Source organism: Diadema setosum, chromosome 4, assembly GCF_964275005.1.
Source record: "Diadema setosum chromosome 4, eeDiaSeto1, whole genome shotgun sequence".
Classification (NCBI taxonomy): Eukaryota; Metazoa; Echinodermata; class Echinoidea; order Diadematoida; family Diadematidae; genus Diadema; species Diadema setosum.
This window is the reverse complement of record NC_092688.1, coordinates 17,064,799-17,082,254: the sequence shown is the minus strand read 5'-3', so window position 1 is coordinate 17,082,254 and position 17,456 is coordinate 17,064,799. Positions and strand designations below refer to the sequence as shown.

Here is a 17,456-nt window from a genome sequence, read left to right as displayed (position 1 = left end):
ACATGCTTTAATAATTCCTTCTTGATTTAATTCAATAACTTTTAAAGGTATTATTTACCATTGAGAGCAGTGATTTTAAAAATGTTCGAGATTTGATGCTTATGTGTCGGTCAGATGTATCACAAAACCTCCTACCATGTACAATTTTGCAATAAAGCCTAAAATATAAGGAGATATCACTATTTTTCTCAATAAACCAAAACTGCAGAAGTTTAGTCTAGAAACATTTTCATTGTAACTATTGTTTACATTTTGTATATTAAACAATACTTAACATGAATTACACTGATTCAAATGTTTACTTTGGTTGTTTCTACCTCTAACTCACATTTTAGAATTATTTTGAAGCACTAAAGTTGGGTTTTTGTTTTATCTGCAAATGGTAAATTATGCCTTTAATCAGTATTTCATGATTTCAATTGATTATATGACTGACCTGTTACCGTTCTGTTTATTAAAAACATTCATGAATCCAGTTTTAAGGACAAAGTAGACACTAAGGTCTAGCTCCTTAAAAAATCATGCCAAAATTTGTACAATTGTCCAACAGGTATCATATTTTATTGACGTGTAAACTAAATGTCTTGTGTTAAAGATCAACCTGGAGGTATACCAAGCTCACCTCTGGATTCGCCTGGACAATGACATCATCTCCACTTATTCTGACCTAAGAGAAAATAAAAAAGTACGACAAAGTATGAATACTGCTGGGCTAGAATGCCTGGGTAATGATTTGCACTGAACAATTATCAAAACAAATAATGCCCCTTGCATCATCCCTTCATACTGCCCTTGAAAACTAGAAGTAAATAATTAAAATGCTTCGTAGCTATTCTATGAAGCAGAGTGAAGATATTATCACCAACACAAATTTCTGTGGATGAACATGCCATTCAAAAAAACAAAAAACAAAACAGATAAAAATAAAAAGGCTCACTCTTTCAAAGGTAGGCTTGCCTTTAGATCATTAGACTATCTTGATAGTCTATTCATATCTCTCTACGCATATACACCTTTTGTCATCGAAACCACACACTTAATTTTGCATACAAACAACCAAATAAAACAAAATGTGGTACGAACAAAAAAATGATACATGGCATTAGCTTACAAAATGCTTTTGACTGACCTCAAATTTGGGTACACTGTCCAGCCCTGGAAAGTCTTCGATATCACCTGTCTTTGTGTTGAAGCAAGCTCCATGCCAGGGACAGCGGACACGCCCATTACACAGAGCACCTGTGTGTACATGAAATGCCATTCAAGAGGTGTGCTTCATTGAGACATCTCAGAAAACTTTACATGACGGGCAAGAAAGTAGGTTCACCGAAGGTACTAAACATTTAGTTGATTCTTATAATGTGCACAAGTCATTGCACACATGCACTTTCCTAAACATACATTGTATGTGACTTGATAAATCAGAAGAGTTGCCTCAGTAAGAGTAGGTCTCTTGATCTTGAAGGTGACACACATGTTGAAATCAATTCTAATTAAAATCAAATTTTGGATGCATGCCGGAAACACTTAAAAGATGAGGAAGGAAAAATCTTAGAAGACAAATTGGCTTTCATCACCAATCAGCTTTCAAACCTAAAATCCCAGCAGGCTTCTATGCCAAAATAGATGTCAAACTGATACATTATTATGATCTTAGATATTACAGAACAACATAATGTATGCTTTCTGGTAAATCATTCATAAGTTAGACTCTATTTGCTTGGCTCACTATGAAACTGGACAAAGAAAGATTAGGGTACACACTCTTTTCCAGACTACAACCTAGAAATTCTGCCTAGCAACACCATACCAGAATGACAAACAATAGAAAAATAACACAAAATTTTTCTTTCGCACGACACTTTTCCTAACATAGTGATTATACTTTTTGCACTCAGTTAAAAAGCAATAAAACATAAATCATCTTTGCTTTTGTGCAGAAATTGCTGTTTCATTTTCTATGACAATAATTCTTACCTTTAACTAGAGGTGCTCCATAGTGAGAACACTTGTGTCCGATGGCGCTGAACTCACCGAGCTCCTTCACCAGAAGTGCCTTGCCAGTGCCAATGTCCACTTCTCGCATTCTAGTAAAGTGATAGGCAGCATCAAGATAAACCGTATTAAGTGTTTGCTCTTCCTCTCCCCACTTACGGCACATTAGTTAGGTGAATGCACAATGTTACGAACATGATGTTTTTCAAAGTCCTACTATAAAGCCATAGGCATAGCAAAATATTTTATGACAATTGAAACATTTATATGAAAAGGTTGGGCCAGAAAGTGAAGTTCTCTTCAGTATGCTCACTGCATCAAATGACTAAACAAACACAATACAATCAGAGGGAGTTCAATCTCAGTGTAGATGCAGAAGGATGCTAATTCCAGGTCTCTCTTGATGGATGATAACTTTGTATAAGATGAGACAAAAAGACTTAAACACCCATCTTTCTATTTTTCAGGACTGCCCGGTAATCAGATTGCAATAGCTATCCCTTTGAATAGGCAAGCCAAAAGGTATAGTATGTACATGTAAAACAGAGAACACAGATCATATATATCAAACTATAGTATTGTAAAACCATAAACATTTGCGGCATAACATTTTTGCAAATTGGAGCGGACAACTTTTTTGCAGCATGAAATTTTTGCCAATCGCTAATGACATTCAATGCATTGTGTAGACAAACACTAAATTGTACATGCATTTTACTTTTGAGAATCTTGGCTCTCTGTGAAATTCACAAAAGTTTAATGCACCCCAAAAATGTCTGGTTTTACAGTATGAAACCCTCAAAATAATGAAAAAGAGTGACATATATCTTACTCTCCATCTTTCATGTCATCCACTTTGCACACTATGGCCTCCAAGCCAGGTGCGTGGGTGCCAGTGCCATTCTTCACCGGTCCCTTCCCAGGGGCCTGCTTACTGGTACTTTTCGTCCCATCTGCTGCGAGATTAGGGGTGCCACCGGGTGGGGCAGGGGAGGAGTTAGAGGGTGTGGCAGATGAGGTGGGTATGGAAGGGTCAGTTTTGGCAGGAACAGACAATGGACTGACTACAATTTGTGCACATGTAAAAGTGTAATATATTCAGAGAAATGGGTGTGTTCATACATTGAATCATGCACATTCATGAGGTATAATAAAGAATAATATATATCAACTCAGGTGTAGAATTGCAAAAGGAACATTGCACCGTAGTGTAAAGGAATGCATTCCACACAAGTAGAAATGTAGTGCATATATTGCATTATGAGCAACAATGAGCATGTGTGAAATGAAAAGAAATATGAAATTACAATAAAAGATACAAATACGGACCCCAGAATGTATGTGGTTGAATACAAAACATTTAATTTGGAATGCAAATCATATAGAATGGTAACACAAAACATTTAATTTGGAATGCAAATCATATAGAATGGTAACACAAAAATGGCAGAATGTAATAAATATCCATGAAAATAATAAAAAGAAGGCATAACAAATCATATTCACAGACACAATAACACAAATTGCCAATAACAGTGACATAACAATGTCAGGGTATATATATATCCGAATGATGGAAAGATAAATAAAGAAGTGGTGGGAGAAAAGGTGAAAGAAAACTGTAAATATTTTTCTCATTTAAAGACGGCTATATAGATAGACAGATAGAAAGAAAGATAAAAAGATATATAGATAGACAGATAGATAGAAAGATAAAAAGATATATAGATGGACAGATAGATAGAAAGATAAAACAATAGATAGCTTGATAGATAGACAGGCAGAGACCTCATGCCGCACATTTTATAGATTAAAACAAACAAACAAACAAACAAAACTTCTCATTGCGCAGCAATAATGTTATGAGAGTTTGCAAAAAAGAGTTGGAATCCTATTATTATTGAAGAGAAAAACTGCATGGCTGGAAACAACTTAAAAGTCACTTTATCACATTACAATCTTCTCACTTCAATAATTATGGTGGTACCAAAGTTTATGCTGGTATGTCCTTGAAGTGAAAACTGATCTCCATGGTCTTGCAGAGTAGGACTGTCTTGGTTTTATGTCTTACCAGGGAAATGTCTCTCTTCCATCTCCCTGGTCTTACCTTGACTGACTGTCTGGTCTTTGGATGAGCACCCTCCCATGGCGTGTTGTGTCGGATGATACTAACTTCAGCTGGTGTTCAATATACTTCAACTCATATAATGGATGAATTCAGGGCTCTCTCGCAAACTCCTTCAGCCCACTGTCATGGCAAATTCTTCAGTGGCATCTGTTGCATGGAAACAAATCACCACAACTGAAAATAATCAAGGAGTCACTCAGCACTGTATTCTTTCTATCTGTTGTTGTGTGTAAATGATGAAATATCACCAGGAATATAATCACCGGCAAGAAAATGCAGAGTAAATCACCAACCCAATTCCATACTTGGCACAAACCCCACTACACTTGGTACAGTCTCTAAGCTGCAAATGCAGAATGCACACAGACACATATATCTTGTTTAAGAACTGCATATCAAAATTGTAAATATATTTGACTTAATGCTGATTCATAGTTTAACACAAAGTGCTTTCTATCAAATTGCCGAATCATTCAGGTCTATTGACAACTGAGCTGGTTGGATGCTCAGTAAACAAGTGACAAGGTACCTTGTTTTTACAGATTCCTTCCAACCTATTGGTCAGCAAATTTTGATGTGCCAGAGAAGCAGTACCATTTAGAATTCAATGTGCACTATTTTGATTTGAGTACTGGTGGACTTTGACTCGGTACATTTATTTACTCAAGAAATCCAGGTCAGACATTTCAGTCACCCGTCTAAACAAACATCACAGTTTGATACTTTCAGTCAACTATGAAAATATGAATGGCAATGAAAGAAAGAAGAAAAAGATTACAATAACCTGCAAATTGCCTTGGAGTGACATATAACTGTTTTCATTCAATCAGCCCTGTGGAGTAATTTCACAATCAAACTGCTTCACCATGAGCATTCCAGTTTTTAAAGTTTGTAAATTAGAAGAAAGAGTCTACCTTGTAGAGAAAGCTGTTTGAGTGGGTGCAGTGATATCGGGGCAGCAGATAAATGGAAATTTATGCAAAACTTGGAGTCAACAACAGTATTAAGACTATTTCAGGTTCTTGTATAAAATATACAGCCTTTAAAATGTATGGTAATGTCACTCAAAATACAATTACCAGTAAGTTTGCATAGGCAGAATGTGACACAGATTAAACAAGAGTAACCCAAAGTGATGTTCCCTTAAAATCCATAATTAGAACTATAAATCATGACAACTTGATATACTGTCTGTGACGCATGCATGTCAGATTCACAATTGATCCCATTAAAGGACAAGTTCACCTTCATATACATGTGGATTGAGATAATGCAGCAATATAAGTGGAACACATCAGTGAAAGTTTGAGGAAAATTGGACAATCCATTCAAAAGTTATGAATTTTTAAAGTTTCTGTGCAGTCACTGCTGGATGAGAAGACTACTGCAGTTGATGTCACATGCGTACAATGATGTAAGGAAAATGTAAAGAGAATTCCACAAAATTTCTTTTTTTTTTAAAAGTACACATTCTCTCAACTTGTAACTGATATATGTTAAGGGCAATATTACTCCCCCTGCCTTCTGAAAGAGGCAAGTCATGTGCTCTTCTATTATGCGAAAAAAGTGAAAATATGTTGAATTTTCTTTATAGTTTCTTTATATGGTTGTACACATATGACATCACAAGCTGTAGTAGTCTTCACATACAGCAATCACGGAACTGAAACTTCCAAAATTCATAACTTTTGAATGGATTGTCTAATTTTCCTCAAACTTTCACCTATGTGTTCTACGAATATTGCTGCATTCTCTCAATCATCATGTTTATGAAGGTGGACTTGTCCTTTAACATGAACAGCAGCAAGCCAAACCATGTCATAGCACATCATTATTTATGGCAGGAAATCAAATATGTTCTGAAATCCACTCATATGTGTACATAACATCACATGACTTCACATTTACAATTCTTGCTAAACTGAGAATGATATGTTATCTCACCTTGAAATCTGCTTAGTTAAGAGTTTTAATGTGTATTCTAATTACTGTACACATTTACTCAACCAGTTTAGATATTTGTAATTCCACTACCCCCCCCCCTTCTCTGAACTACACTGTACATTAAAGAATGATGTAGACACATGCACACCCCACACACACATTCACATAAGTGGAGCTACAATTGGAGCACCTGTACACTTCCATCACACATCTTCTTGTTCATCCCTTTGTAACAATGACACGACAAAATCTTCAACCTTCTTCCCACAGCACTTCGTGGATCATCCCACAACAATTCACACTTCACCTCACACCTGTGACTTTCAAGAGACATCAGTACCACAGGCAGCATACTATTTTTTTTTCTTTTACACTGGTTAACACAATGATCTGGTGTCTGCATGGTCTCTTAAAACTTAACTTGTGTAAGTATATTATGTCTAGCTGCAAATGAGTGGACCATAAAAAGTATTGCAGTCACAAAACTAATAATCCACAATTCTTTAAATTTTCTACTGACTTAAAGAAAAGAAAGGAAAGAGAAGGGGAGAGAGAGAGGAGGAAAATAAATGATGGTCGGAAAGGCAGAGAGAGAGAAAGAGATGAATGACAATAATATGTGGGGGTTCAAATGATTGTAATTTTGTAGAAATGTTCTATTGAATATGTTCATGGGGTAGAAGAAGGAATTTATTTCCAAAAGCAAAAATGACTTTACAATACAGCTGCAAAACAAGGCAATCAATACTGAACAACAAATTATATGATAAACTACTGGCAGCCAAGAGTACCTACGTATCTAGGTTTAACACTCCGTAAATTATTGATTTTCAATCCACCACACAATGATATTGGTTTCAAGCCTTCCAACACCCACTGAAAATCGGGTGCTGTTCATTATTCCGAAGGTTCGCTATTCCGAAGGTTCGTTGTTCCGAAGGGTCGTTAATCCGAAACACGCAAATTCCCTATACCTAGAGGTTTGTTAATCCGAATATGAAAAGGGGTTCATTAATCCGAAAATTTGTGGCATTATTCCGAAGGTTCGTTATTCCGAAGACCGGTTAATCCGAAAATGAAATTCGGAACAATGAACCTTCGTAATAACGAATCTTAGGAATAAAGAGCCTTCGGAATAACGAGCTGTAACTCTGAAAATCAACATGCAAGTACACCCAAGGTGTAAAGCTATGACATAGCATGTTATTAACACGTTGAGGATGGGCTGATTTTGCTACAACATGCATTTCCCATAGACACCTGCCCAGGTATATACTCAGAAGTCTGCACGCCTGCTTGCCTGTCTGCTTCTGGCTTGGGATGAAATAAAGGATAAAAAGGCAAGTTTCAGACAGTATCAGTAAAATATCATCTTGGGTTTACTCTTGCCTTAATAATACTTTGGCTGATGGAAAATGTGTATACTGGTATGCTGATGTCAACACATCCAGTGTGTGCTGTCAGAAGGAGGGTATTAGAATGAAGTCTACAGTATTGGAATCAATAATTAGGGCCACAGGCAGCAGTTGAAATAATTGGGGTTTTCCCAGTCCATGCAGTACGTTCATAAGCTTTTCATTATAGCAAGTCAACTGTGAATAGACTAAATTCATCATCCTTGACAGACATTCATTCAGCCTGAAACCTTAAAACTTTGAGGATGACCTGATATTGCTGTAACACGCATTTCCCATAGACACCTGCCCGAGTACACTCAGGATTAGTCTTCAATGGGTTAAGGTATATGAAAAACAAAAGTATCTTGTCACTCCTTATAAAATATGGATATCACATGATCTGAAATGTAAAATCAGCAAAGGGCATGAAGCATTCCAAGTGATCCAACAGACTGTACCTGTAATTCTGTTCTATCTATTTATGTACACAGTAAAAGTGGACATTTTCACATATTCCTTGCAACATGAAACTAGTGCGAAAATGAAAGCACTCGATCTTTTTTTTCTTTTTTCTTTTTTTGGCCTATTATATGTAATACCCTACTTCATATTTTGTTTGAAGCCCGCAAGATTTGTCTTACCTGGCTGAGCACAAAAATAACTCATGTAGATATTTCCACTTTTAAAGTGTCTATATACCTGTCTGTCTGTCTATCTATCTATCTATCTATCTATACAAATTCAGAACTTTTAACATCTCACACAGGAAAAAAGGACTACAAACTACACAACAACCAATGAAAGGAAAATGCATCATGCCACAGTCATGTTGACCATTTAAATGGACACAAACTTAGCCCACTATGCCAGTAAATGCTGCTGACTGCTTGTGCATGCATGATCAATCTATATATGCAGTACTGATTCATCAGTGTCTATGATCTGCTAATTGCCATTAACAATGTATGGCGACTGAAATTGTTGCAACATCTCATCCCCCAGGCTAGCTGCAATTAACTTTGTAATTGCTTCGTAATGAAACGTCCACAGCACAGAACAATCTATTAAACATACTTGATAATGAAATTATGGAGAGAAAGAAAGAGAGAGAGAGAGAGAGAGAGAGAAGTAAATTTTAAAGTTCATATACTGCCATATTATATGAATATAGTGATGAAGTCTCTAAGACTGAATACTTCAAATGTACAGAAAAAACCCAACAATTTCACGTTTGTACAATGTAGTTATAATGAGTAACAGTGTATGTGACTGTACTCCATCTTGTGTCAAACGATTTCACATCCCAACCCCCCTAAATAGATAAAAGAATAAAAAATCTTTGATTGTTTAAAAAGTAGCAAATAGGAGATGGAGACAAAGTCCTAAATTAGCTACCAGTGTCAAACAAAAGAGAGGGAGAGAGAGAAAGAGAGAAAATACTAACCACTCTAAATTCATTGTAGTTTACTAAGCTGTTTTATCCCTGGATGACAGACAGCACCCCCATGAAAAGGTGGATCTAAATGATTGCTTATGAATAAAATTTATAAAAACAACTATGTGCACAGGATATTATAGTCAGGGCTTGACATTAGAGGAGGCTTTTTGGCCCAGGGCCACTACAAATTTATGTTGGGCCACCAAATTTCCCAGTAAAAAAGGTTATCTTTTGGTGGTCTGATTGGCAATTAGAATTTAGAATGAAATTTCATTATATTTCCTTTCATTACGGGCCACAACGTTTTGTTTTGTTTTTGTTTTTGTTTTTGTTTTTGTTTTTGTTTTTTTTTTTTGGGGGGGGGGGGGAGGGGCATCAAAATTTTACATTCAAAGATTTCAGTAGCCCGAATAGGCCACCAAAGAAAAATGTAAATGTCGAGCCCTGTTATAGGTAATTGTGCCTGTTCATCATAATGTTGGATCACTTGTCACAGATCTATGAGCAAATAAACATGTTAGGATGCACCTGCTTGTTGTCTGACAAGGCCAACATTTCCAAACACAAAAATGCATATTTGTATACAATACATTGCTGTGAAATGTCCAGGTTTTTGCTTTTCATTATAAAGCTAGCTAAAAGTAAACACTGAAATTTCCACACTCCACTAGATTGCATCAATAACCACTAACAATTAGAAGTTAACATTTTTGTTTATCACTCCTCAAACAAAAATCCACACTTTAAACACACTGTGTGCCACAAAACTTACCCCATTCAGCACTGGATCCATTCAACATTCACGATTACGTATTATACCTGCATTAAAGGACAAGTTCACCTTCATAAACATAAGGATTGAGAGAATGCAGCAATATTAGTAGAACACATCAGTGAAAGTTTGAGGAAAATTGGACAATCGATGCAAAAGTTATGAATTTTTAAAATTTTTGTGTTGGAACAGCTGGATGAGGAGACTACTAAGGCTCGTGATGTCATATGAGTACAACAGTATAAAGAAAATGTAAAGAAAATTTAACATATTTTCACTTTTTTCACATAATAAAAGAGCACCTGACTTGCCTCTTTCTAAAGGCAATGGGAATTACCCATAACACATGTCAGTAACGAGTCAAGGAAATGTATACTTTTTTCAAAAGATGAAATTTTGTGAAATTCTCTTTATATTTTCCTTATATTGTTGTACGCATGTGACATCATACACTGCAGTAGTCTTCTCATCCAGCGGTGACTGCACAAAATCTTCAAAAATTCATAACTTTTGAATGGATTGTCCGATTTTCCTCAAACTATCAATGATGTGTTCTACTAATATTGCTACATTCTCTCAATCCTTATGTTAATGAAGGTGAACTTGTCCTTTAAGCAGAATTAAAAGTGTTCATCCCTGTGCATAAAACACTATAGAGACACACTCTAAGGGTGACACTTGCTATAATTTGTAGACAGGCACCGATTTTATACGAACCTGTGATGATGACCTTGCCATGACACTGAGGACAAACTTTTGATGTCTTTACACAACTGCCTGCATACCGACACTGTATGGCGCAATATGTTTGATAATTTGGTATTAACTTTCATAGACTGTGCGATGGGATATCTCTGCTGTTTCAAATGCCAAAAGTTGAGGGCAATGTACCATGGAAGCATACATTTCCATTGATGCATGTACATGTACATGCATAGTCTGAACATAAAGACTTCTTACAAGGCAGAATGTGCCTGCAGGTAGAATGGGGTCTAACCCTTTCAATTCAACAATCTCAAGATGCTGTTGACTTTGAGTACCATAAAATTAAAGTCAGACCTAATCTTGCAACACAGTATTTAACTGACAATTCAATTCGCTACAAACCAGTTTCTAATCTCCGTTCTACTTGGTAGTTATGATCCAACTCATCTTGTAGAACTTTCCTACATTGTAGATTTAATCTATCATATTGTATTCTGGCACCAAAATGTTTTGGCTTTTATGCTCCCAAAGTACTGGTACTGTACGGAATACACTACCGTACCCCAGTCAATGAGAATCCTTAAATGGGGTGTACAGTTCTGGTTGAGGTTAGGATTTAGCTTTTAATGTTTTGCGAGATATTGAGAAACCACTCTATGAGATGTCAAAGAGCATGCAACTTTAAGGGGTATCAAAAGTTTATTTGATGAAAATTGGTTTGGAAATGGCCGAGATATCCAAAAACAATGTAAAACAAAGAGATCCTAATAAAAGGCGTGGCCTGTCGCCTTTTATTATCACTTTTTTTTTTGGATATCTCGGCCATTTGAAAACCAATTTTCATCAAATAAACGTTGAATCCTCCTTAAAATTACATGCTCTTTTATATTTCGTAAGAGGTTTCTCATTATCTCATTTAGGAATGTTATAAACCTGAATCCCCACCTCAACCAGTACTGTACAGTCCCTTTAACATTCACATTATATAAAAATCAACATAAATCATATCTATTCTGTAAATTGTAATATAGTATAGATCTGTTATTTTAAGACCTGTAATTCTACAGTATAAGTGTAGTTTTGTATTTCTAAACATTGCATTTATTCATGTTATGTCATTACCACCTTTTGTAAGACTGTGTTGTCATACATTGTACCTACATGTACTGTGAACCATTATAACTATTATCATTATAATCATCATTATCATTATTATTACAGAAGTTACTAGTAGAATGTGCCTAAGTTTTGCCTTGTTTATCATGAAAAGTATAAAGAAAGCATTCTGCACATCTAGACATATCATGCACCAGCATTCAATTACCATCATCATGGCTTGTTTACCATCCATTCTGAGCATTCAATCAATGAACATGGTACCCTGTACCTTTCCAGTCATCAGCAGTGTTGCTTATGGCCTACTTCATTTAACCATGCAGCCTGCCATACAAATTATGTAAACACAAACAGATATTCTAGACAAAGGTATGTAAACTCCAAAAAACAAACAAACAAACAAACAAAAAACAGTCATGCTCATAAAGAGTAGACTACACTGTCTTACGCTGTTGCCAGGTACCCGCAGCATATAGTAATCACTTCCTATCGTGTTATCCACAGGAAGGAGTAATAAAGTATCATGTTTCATTTGACAAGGCTGTCAATTGGTATTTCTTAATCTATAGTTGCTAACACTACTACGGTATACTGTAATACAAGTGAAAATGTTTGCACATTCCGCCCAACATCAAACTAGATAGAAGATAAAAGTACGCTAAATTTTTCAGTGTCATATATAATTTTTTTTTTATTATTGGTATTTTGATTCCACGGAATTAAAAACGTATATGTGACATTCATCTTACCTGGCTGATAGTGATGAACTAGTTGCAAAAAAAATTTCCACTTTTACAGCAACTAATGCATATAAACAGAGTCTTTCCCTGTACAATGTATTTAACATAGTAAAACACAGTGCACAAGCACCTATCTTACGTCCAATACAGGTGTAATATTAAGACACTTTAAATATTTCTTCAATGAATATCCAAGCTTGCTATGAGCACTTATTTAGAAAACCCTTCATAATTAAATATAAACAACAACAAAACCTGTCATTTCATCTAAATTGAGGAAGAATATTGTAGTGAAGAGTAGACAGGACTGAGGATTGATCTCTGTAAGTACCTTGTTTATCTTTTCCCCCAGTGTAAAATGCGCAACTTCATTAAAACTAAAAGTGCCTCAATTTACATTACGCTTACAAGTGGAACATATGATCAAGTAATGTAGACTGTTTATAAATTTGTGAAAATGCAGCACATAGAATGCCATATGTTACTCCAATAATATAGATAAAAACATACCGGACTTTCCCTTTTCCTCCCAAACAGCAAGTGTCACAACTGTTTCCATGTTTCATGGAAGCTGTATGGCTATGAACACCCCCCCCCCCCCCCTTGTGATATCACAAACAACACAAGTCACTATGTAAGAATGCAGAGATCCTCTTGAACTTTGATTATTGATACGTGTGGAGAGAGTACACGCCTGTTGAGAAATACCGGATGAAGACCCAGTGGCAGTCCACTGGCCTCCTCTTGCGGCAGACAGGAACACAAGAGGGACAACAAACATTGTGACAGGGATTGGAGAGGGGCTGTTACTTGCTATCAATCCAATCTAGTACCATACACTGACAACTGATCCTGATCATATTCTATGGAATTGATTTCTTAAACAGAAAATAAAGAAAAATTGCTAGCTTTGTCTTGCAATATTTTTTTTTCACCTATTGAGATTCAGCCCTACCAAGCAGCCTCACTAAAAGAGATTAAAATCCACATACACTTGTACATGTGAGTTATACTGAAGTATTGACTATTTAATGTCTACACATTTATATGCTAATCACTACTGCATTTTTGTGGATGATGAGCTTAAACTTAGGGCTTCTCATTACATACATATTTTATCACAGAAAATGCAAACACATACTTTACACTCAGATAGAAGTGATAACAGATGCATGGATATCCAGCTCATATAGCATTTTAGTATGCTAATTTGTTATGCTCACACTCCAGATATTGATGCAAGGACAAATTCATGAAATATGCATGCAATGCTATACTAGTACCCCAAGTTATGCTCACATTTCATGTCAAAATCAAGTGGAGGTTTGATCAGTAATCAATCTAAATGCAGGAATAACTCCAGTACAGAGTTAGATGTGTACACATAGACTTAAAAGTCATTATCAAATTCTCTAATTTCACTTCTATGAGAAAGCTGTTTAAATACAAAGTCTGGAAATAACAGTACAGCCCCTCATCAGCAAAAGAATTAAAAGAAATGTGATGATATGATTTAGAAAGGGGTTTGCAATATTTCCAAGTGTCAGGAAGTCATAATTATTCTAGAGACCTGTGAACAATCTGAAAGAGAGCTGCTTTCAAGCCTGGCTGCTTTGGTCCATGTGAATATGACAATTCTCGATATAAAAGTCTTCATGTTCTTGTGCATAATAAGACCCTGTATAGTATAATAGGACTTTTGCAGAATTGGGAATCAATACCACATGTCCAAGAAAATTATTAGAGCGTATAACATTATCATCTTCTTGATTCTCTTATCTGGGAAGAGCTTTAAAAATGAAATGGATTACTGATCCCCTACACACAAACTAAAAACTGAAAGTGGGTTGTTTTGCAAGAGTCATAAAACAGTCATAGAACCAAGACAACTTTTCTACAAGCATATAGAATATCATTTCACATGACAAATTTTTGCAGATTCAAATTAGTGTGATTCTCTTCCATTGATCTTCTGAATGTGTTCCGCTGCATACTTGTACACAAAATATTTCCATGATGACTAACTATACACAGCCCAGTCGCTGTACATGGTACGTCGTGACAGGGCTGTACGCGCGCGACCACCAACCACTAGGAGAGCGACGTAATCGTATTACAATAGCTTTGAATTTTGATACTTAACATCATTTTTGTCACCTCAAACTCAACAAGTATACTTTTCAATATTTACTCTACATCTGATGCTATCAGTATTCAAATGTACGCAATGAAACTTATCGAAATTGATCATCATATCCAGCATGTCCACACGGTACACAATCTTTCACGCCAGGCCTAACTATACACAGCCCAGTCGCTGTACATGGTACGTCGCGACGTACCGACGGTCAGGAATTGCGCCAGAAAGTGTCATTTATTTGTTCCACGGACTTATCGCAAGTGGTCTCCATGGACCCAGTGTGGCGAACTATTCTTCTGTAATAGAAACATGCATTTAACGTGAGTAAAGTATTCTGTTTAAAGGAGAAAAGTATACATTTTCCTAAGTTTTGTAGTTGTGTTGAGGTTCCTCACTTTGAGGCTGCATGCCGCGCTCGTCAGATGCTGTTTTCGCATAGCGTAACAGCGTCTGGTCGGGCTACATGATGACATGTTTTTCTTTAATCCACCTTCCGTCAAAGACCTTTTCCTGGGGAACTTGCAACAAATTTTCAATACAAATTCTATCATAAATTATAAAACCATCTATTGTTTAGTCATATTTTCTTTTTCTTTTTTAAGGAAGTGTAAATCACAGACAGTTCAGAACACAAAACTACCTAATAGACACACACCCTGTGTCTTAAAAGTACCAACAAACAGGGAGTATTTTATGTGTGTGTATAGCAAATGACAAGATCAGAGGTCTATCAAATCATGAAATACCATGACAATGTGCAGTGATTGTTAAACTCTGCATGTCATTGCATAGTTGTGTAATAATGTCATTATCTTGGCCTTCATCAACAGATTGTTGCTAATAAGGTTCTTCTAGACTACTAGCTGGCTGACAGAAGCTTGGTTGCCATGCCAATGTCAACAATGCATCCAACAGAACTGCAGAACCTTGGTGGAATTGCTTTGTTTTGTTTTGTTGGTTGTTGTTGTTGTTTTTTTACCTTGGCCAGTACATGTAATCAAGCTGTGAATCTGCAACAAGTAAGACTATCAAGCAAAGAAAAAACTATTTAATAGTGTTTGTTATACTGAACCAGTTTTCCAATAAGAAAACGAGAAAGAAGACAAAATGGTAAAAATTTAAGGGTAATGCACAATGGATAAAAAAAAAGTACCAACTTGATACAAGAGGGCAATGAGGCCTAGCTCTTACACAGGTATTGCCTATCAGATGTAATGTTTGTTGTCAATGACAAAACTTGAAGTCGAGCCACCAAATTTAAAAAGACACTATCTTTTGGTGGTCTGATCAGCTCATGCAACAACAATTCAAAGTGAATTTTTAAACTTCCTTTCATTTTGCGATTTTTGGGCCATTGCATTTCTTTTTCAGGCCACTAAATTTTCAGATTCAAAGATTTTAGTGGCCAGAACAGGCCTCTAGAGAATAAAGTTAAATTTGAGCACTGATCATGGTAGAAATATTAGACTACTTGCTCTTCCCTGCCAGGAGTTCCCCTGGTATGCTACAAAACTTACAAATAGTGATACAATGGCTACAAATCACAAAATCACAAACAATGGAAACACATCTAGTGCAACATGTTGCAGAGTAGGGTTTAAAAGTAGGGCAATCATGCACTCACTCGATAATATAGCCTTATAGTTATAGGGCCGTAAAGTGCACAGTTGCCAAAAGGAGGACCAAATGGAATCAAGCTATTTATGACTTGAAAGACTGGTCAGTTTCTGCTGTTGGAACAGACAAATATTGTCAGAGTAGATTCAGTAGAACCACTTAAAAGTTGATAGTTACTTCTTGCATCAGGGCTGCATTTATGCTGCAAAATGAAAATTGTGGACTTCTTAAAACATTCCAGTGGCAAAAAAGAAGACAAATACAATACAGATACTCATGACATTTTCAGCCATAAGAAACTTTTGTGCTGAACCAAAAAACTACACCAGTTTCTATGCAAGGGTATACTTGTGTTACTGGCACATCATCAATGAATATTTATCAAACTTTGAAAAACAAAACCAAACATAATTATACAGCCTAACTTCATCAGTGACATCACCTTTGCTCAGGCTATGGTTTGCATTTAGAGTATACTAATTTTCTATAGGTGCCGAGGTCTAATTATTATTTGTTTAATAGAACTCTAACGTTAGATCTTTTCACTGCATGGTAGGTGATGATGAAATGGAAAGTCTATTTGCTTTCAGAAAATTGCTCGCATACCATTGAAAATAAGAGCCATAGAAATAGCCGAAAACTCACTCAATTGACACAAAAAAAGAAAAAAAAATGTTTTGCAAGTGCAACTTTACTTCGGGTAAGGTACAAAACACTGACTGAGCATCTTTTTTTTTTTTTTTTTTACTTATAGGGCCGAGAGTCTAACTGTTAGTGTTAGTCACTCACCATTAGCATTAGGCATGTTCTAATACTTCTAACGTTAGAACTTTCTAAATCTTGAACTTGGGAGAGATTAGACTTTGCTTCTACAACTTGTACAAGCTATAATTTCGGGAATCTGCTGTAGATCTACATCGATTTGACCGATCTTGGGCAATCCTGAAACCTATAATGTGCCTGATAAAGAGATACCCAGATAGGCTACCCATTCATTACCCACAGACGGCACAGCCCAGACCCTGAGCCTTGCCTGTCGGGACGGCACATCAGCCGGGGACGGTAACTCTCCCGGTATACCGTACCAGCCGCTGTCGTCAGTCGCAGGCCGACTCTCTCTGGAGAGTGGGGTGGGTACAATTATAAACATCTCATTTAGACTCTGAAAGAAAAACATTAGCCTACTTAGAACATTACTAGACCTAGATAGCTTCGTCCTACCTGTCCACCAGTGTATTTCCAAATGTTTTTCGTCAATCAGAAAATAGGTTTTATGCCGAGTCAGAATTTCTGTTGGAGCTGCCAGATAGATGCGATCATCACACGTCGTACGCACTAACGTTAGTTAGCGGCTTCAAGCGGTATGCATACACAGTCGCTTGACAACGTCCGACCCCTCCACTCCATTCATTCAGTATGGAGGGAGTTTTCAATTATCGATACTACATGATCGAACAAAATTAC

The 17,456-nt window shown here is 36.3% G+C and overlaps 1 protein-coding gene across 1 annotated transcript in view; it reads right to left on the bottom strand.

Annotated features, from left to right (window-relative positions):
* Positions 1-17,315, bottom strand: part of LOC140226956 (apoptosis-inducing factor 3-like) — a 41,226-nt gene extending 23,911 nt beyond the window's left edge. The window contains exons 1-6 of the mRNA XM_072307390.1: positions 17,214-17,315; positions 4,103-4,270; positions 2,828-2,948; positions 1,978-2,087; positions 1,130-1,239; positions 623-667 (exon numbers count right to left, since the gene is read on the bottom strand). Of these exons, the coding sequence (XP_072163491.1) occupies positions 623-667; positions 1,130-1,239; positions 1,978-2,087; positions 2,828-2,948; positions 4,103-4,142 (426 nt within the window). The 5' untranslated portion in view covers positions 4,143-4,270; positions 17,214-17,315. The remainder of the gene's footprint in view (positions 1-622; positions 668-1,129; positions 1,240-1,977; positions 2,088-2,827; positions 2,949-4,102; positions 4,271-17,213) is intronic.
* Positions 17,316-17,456: the final 141 nt, after the last annotated feature.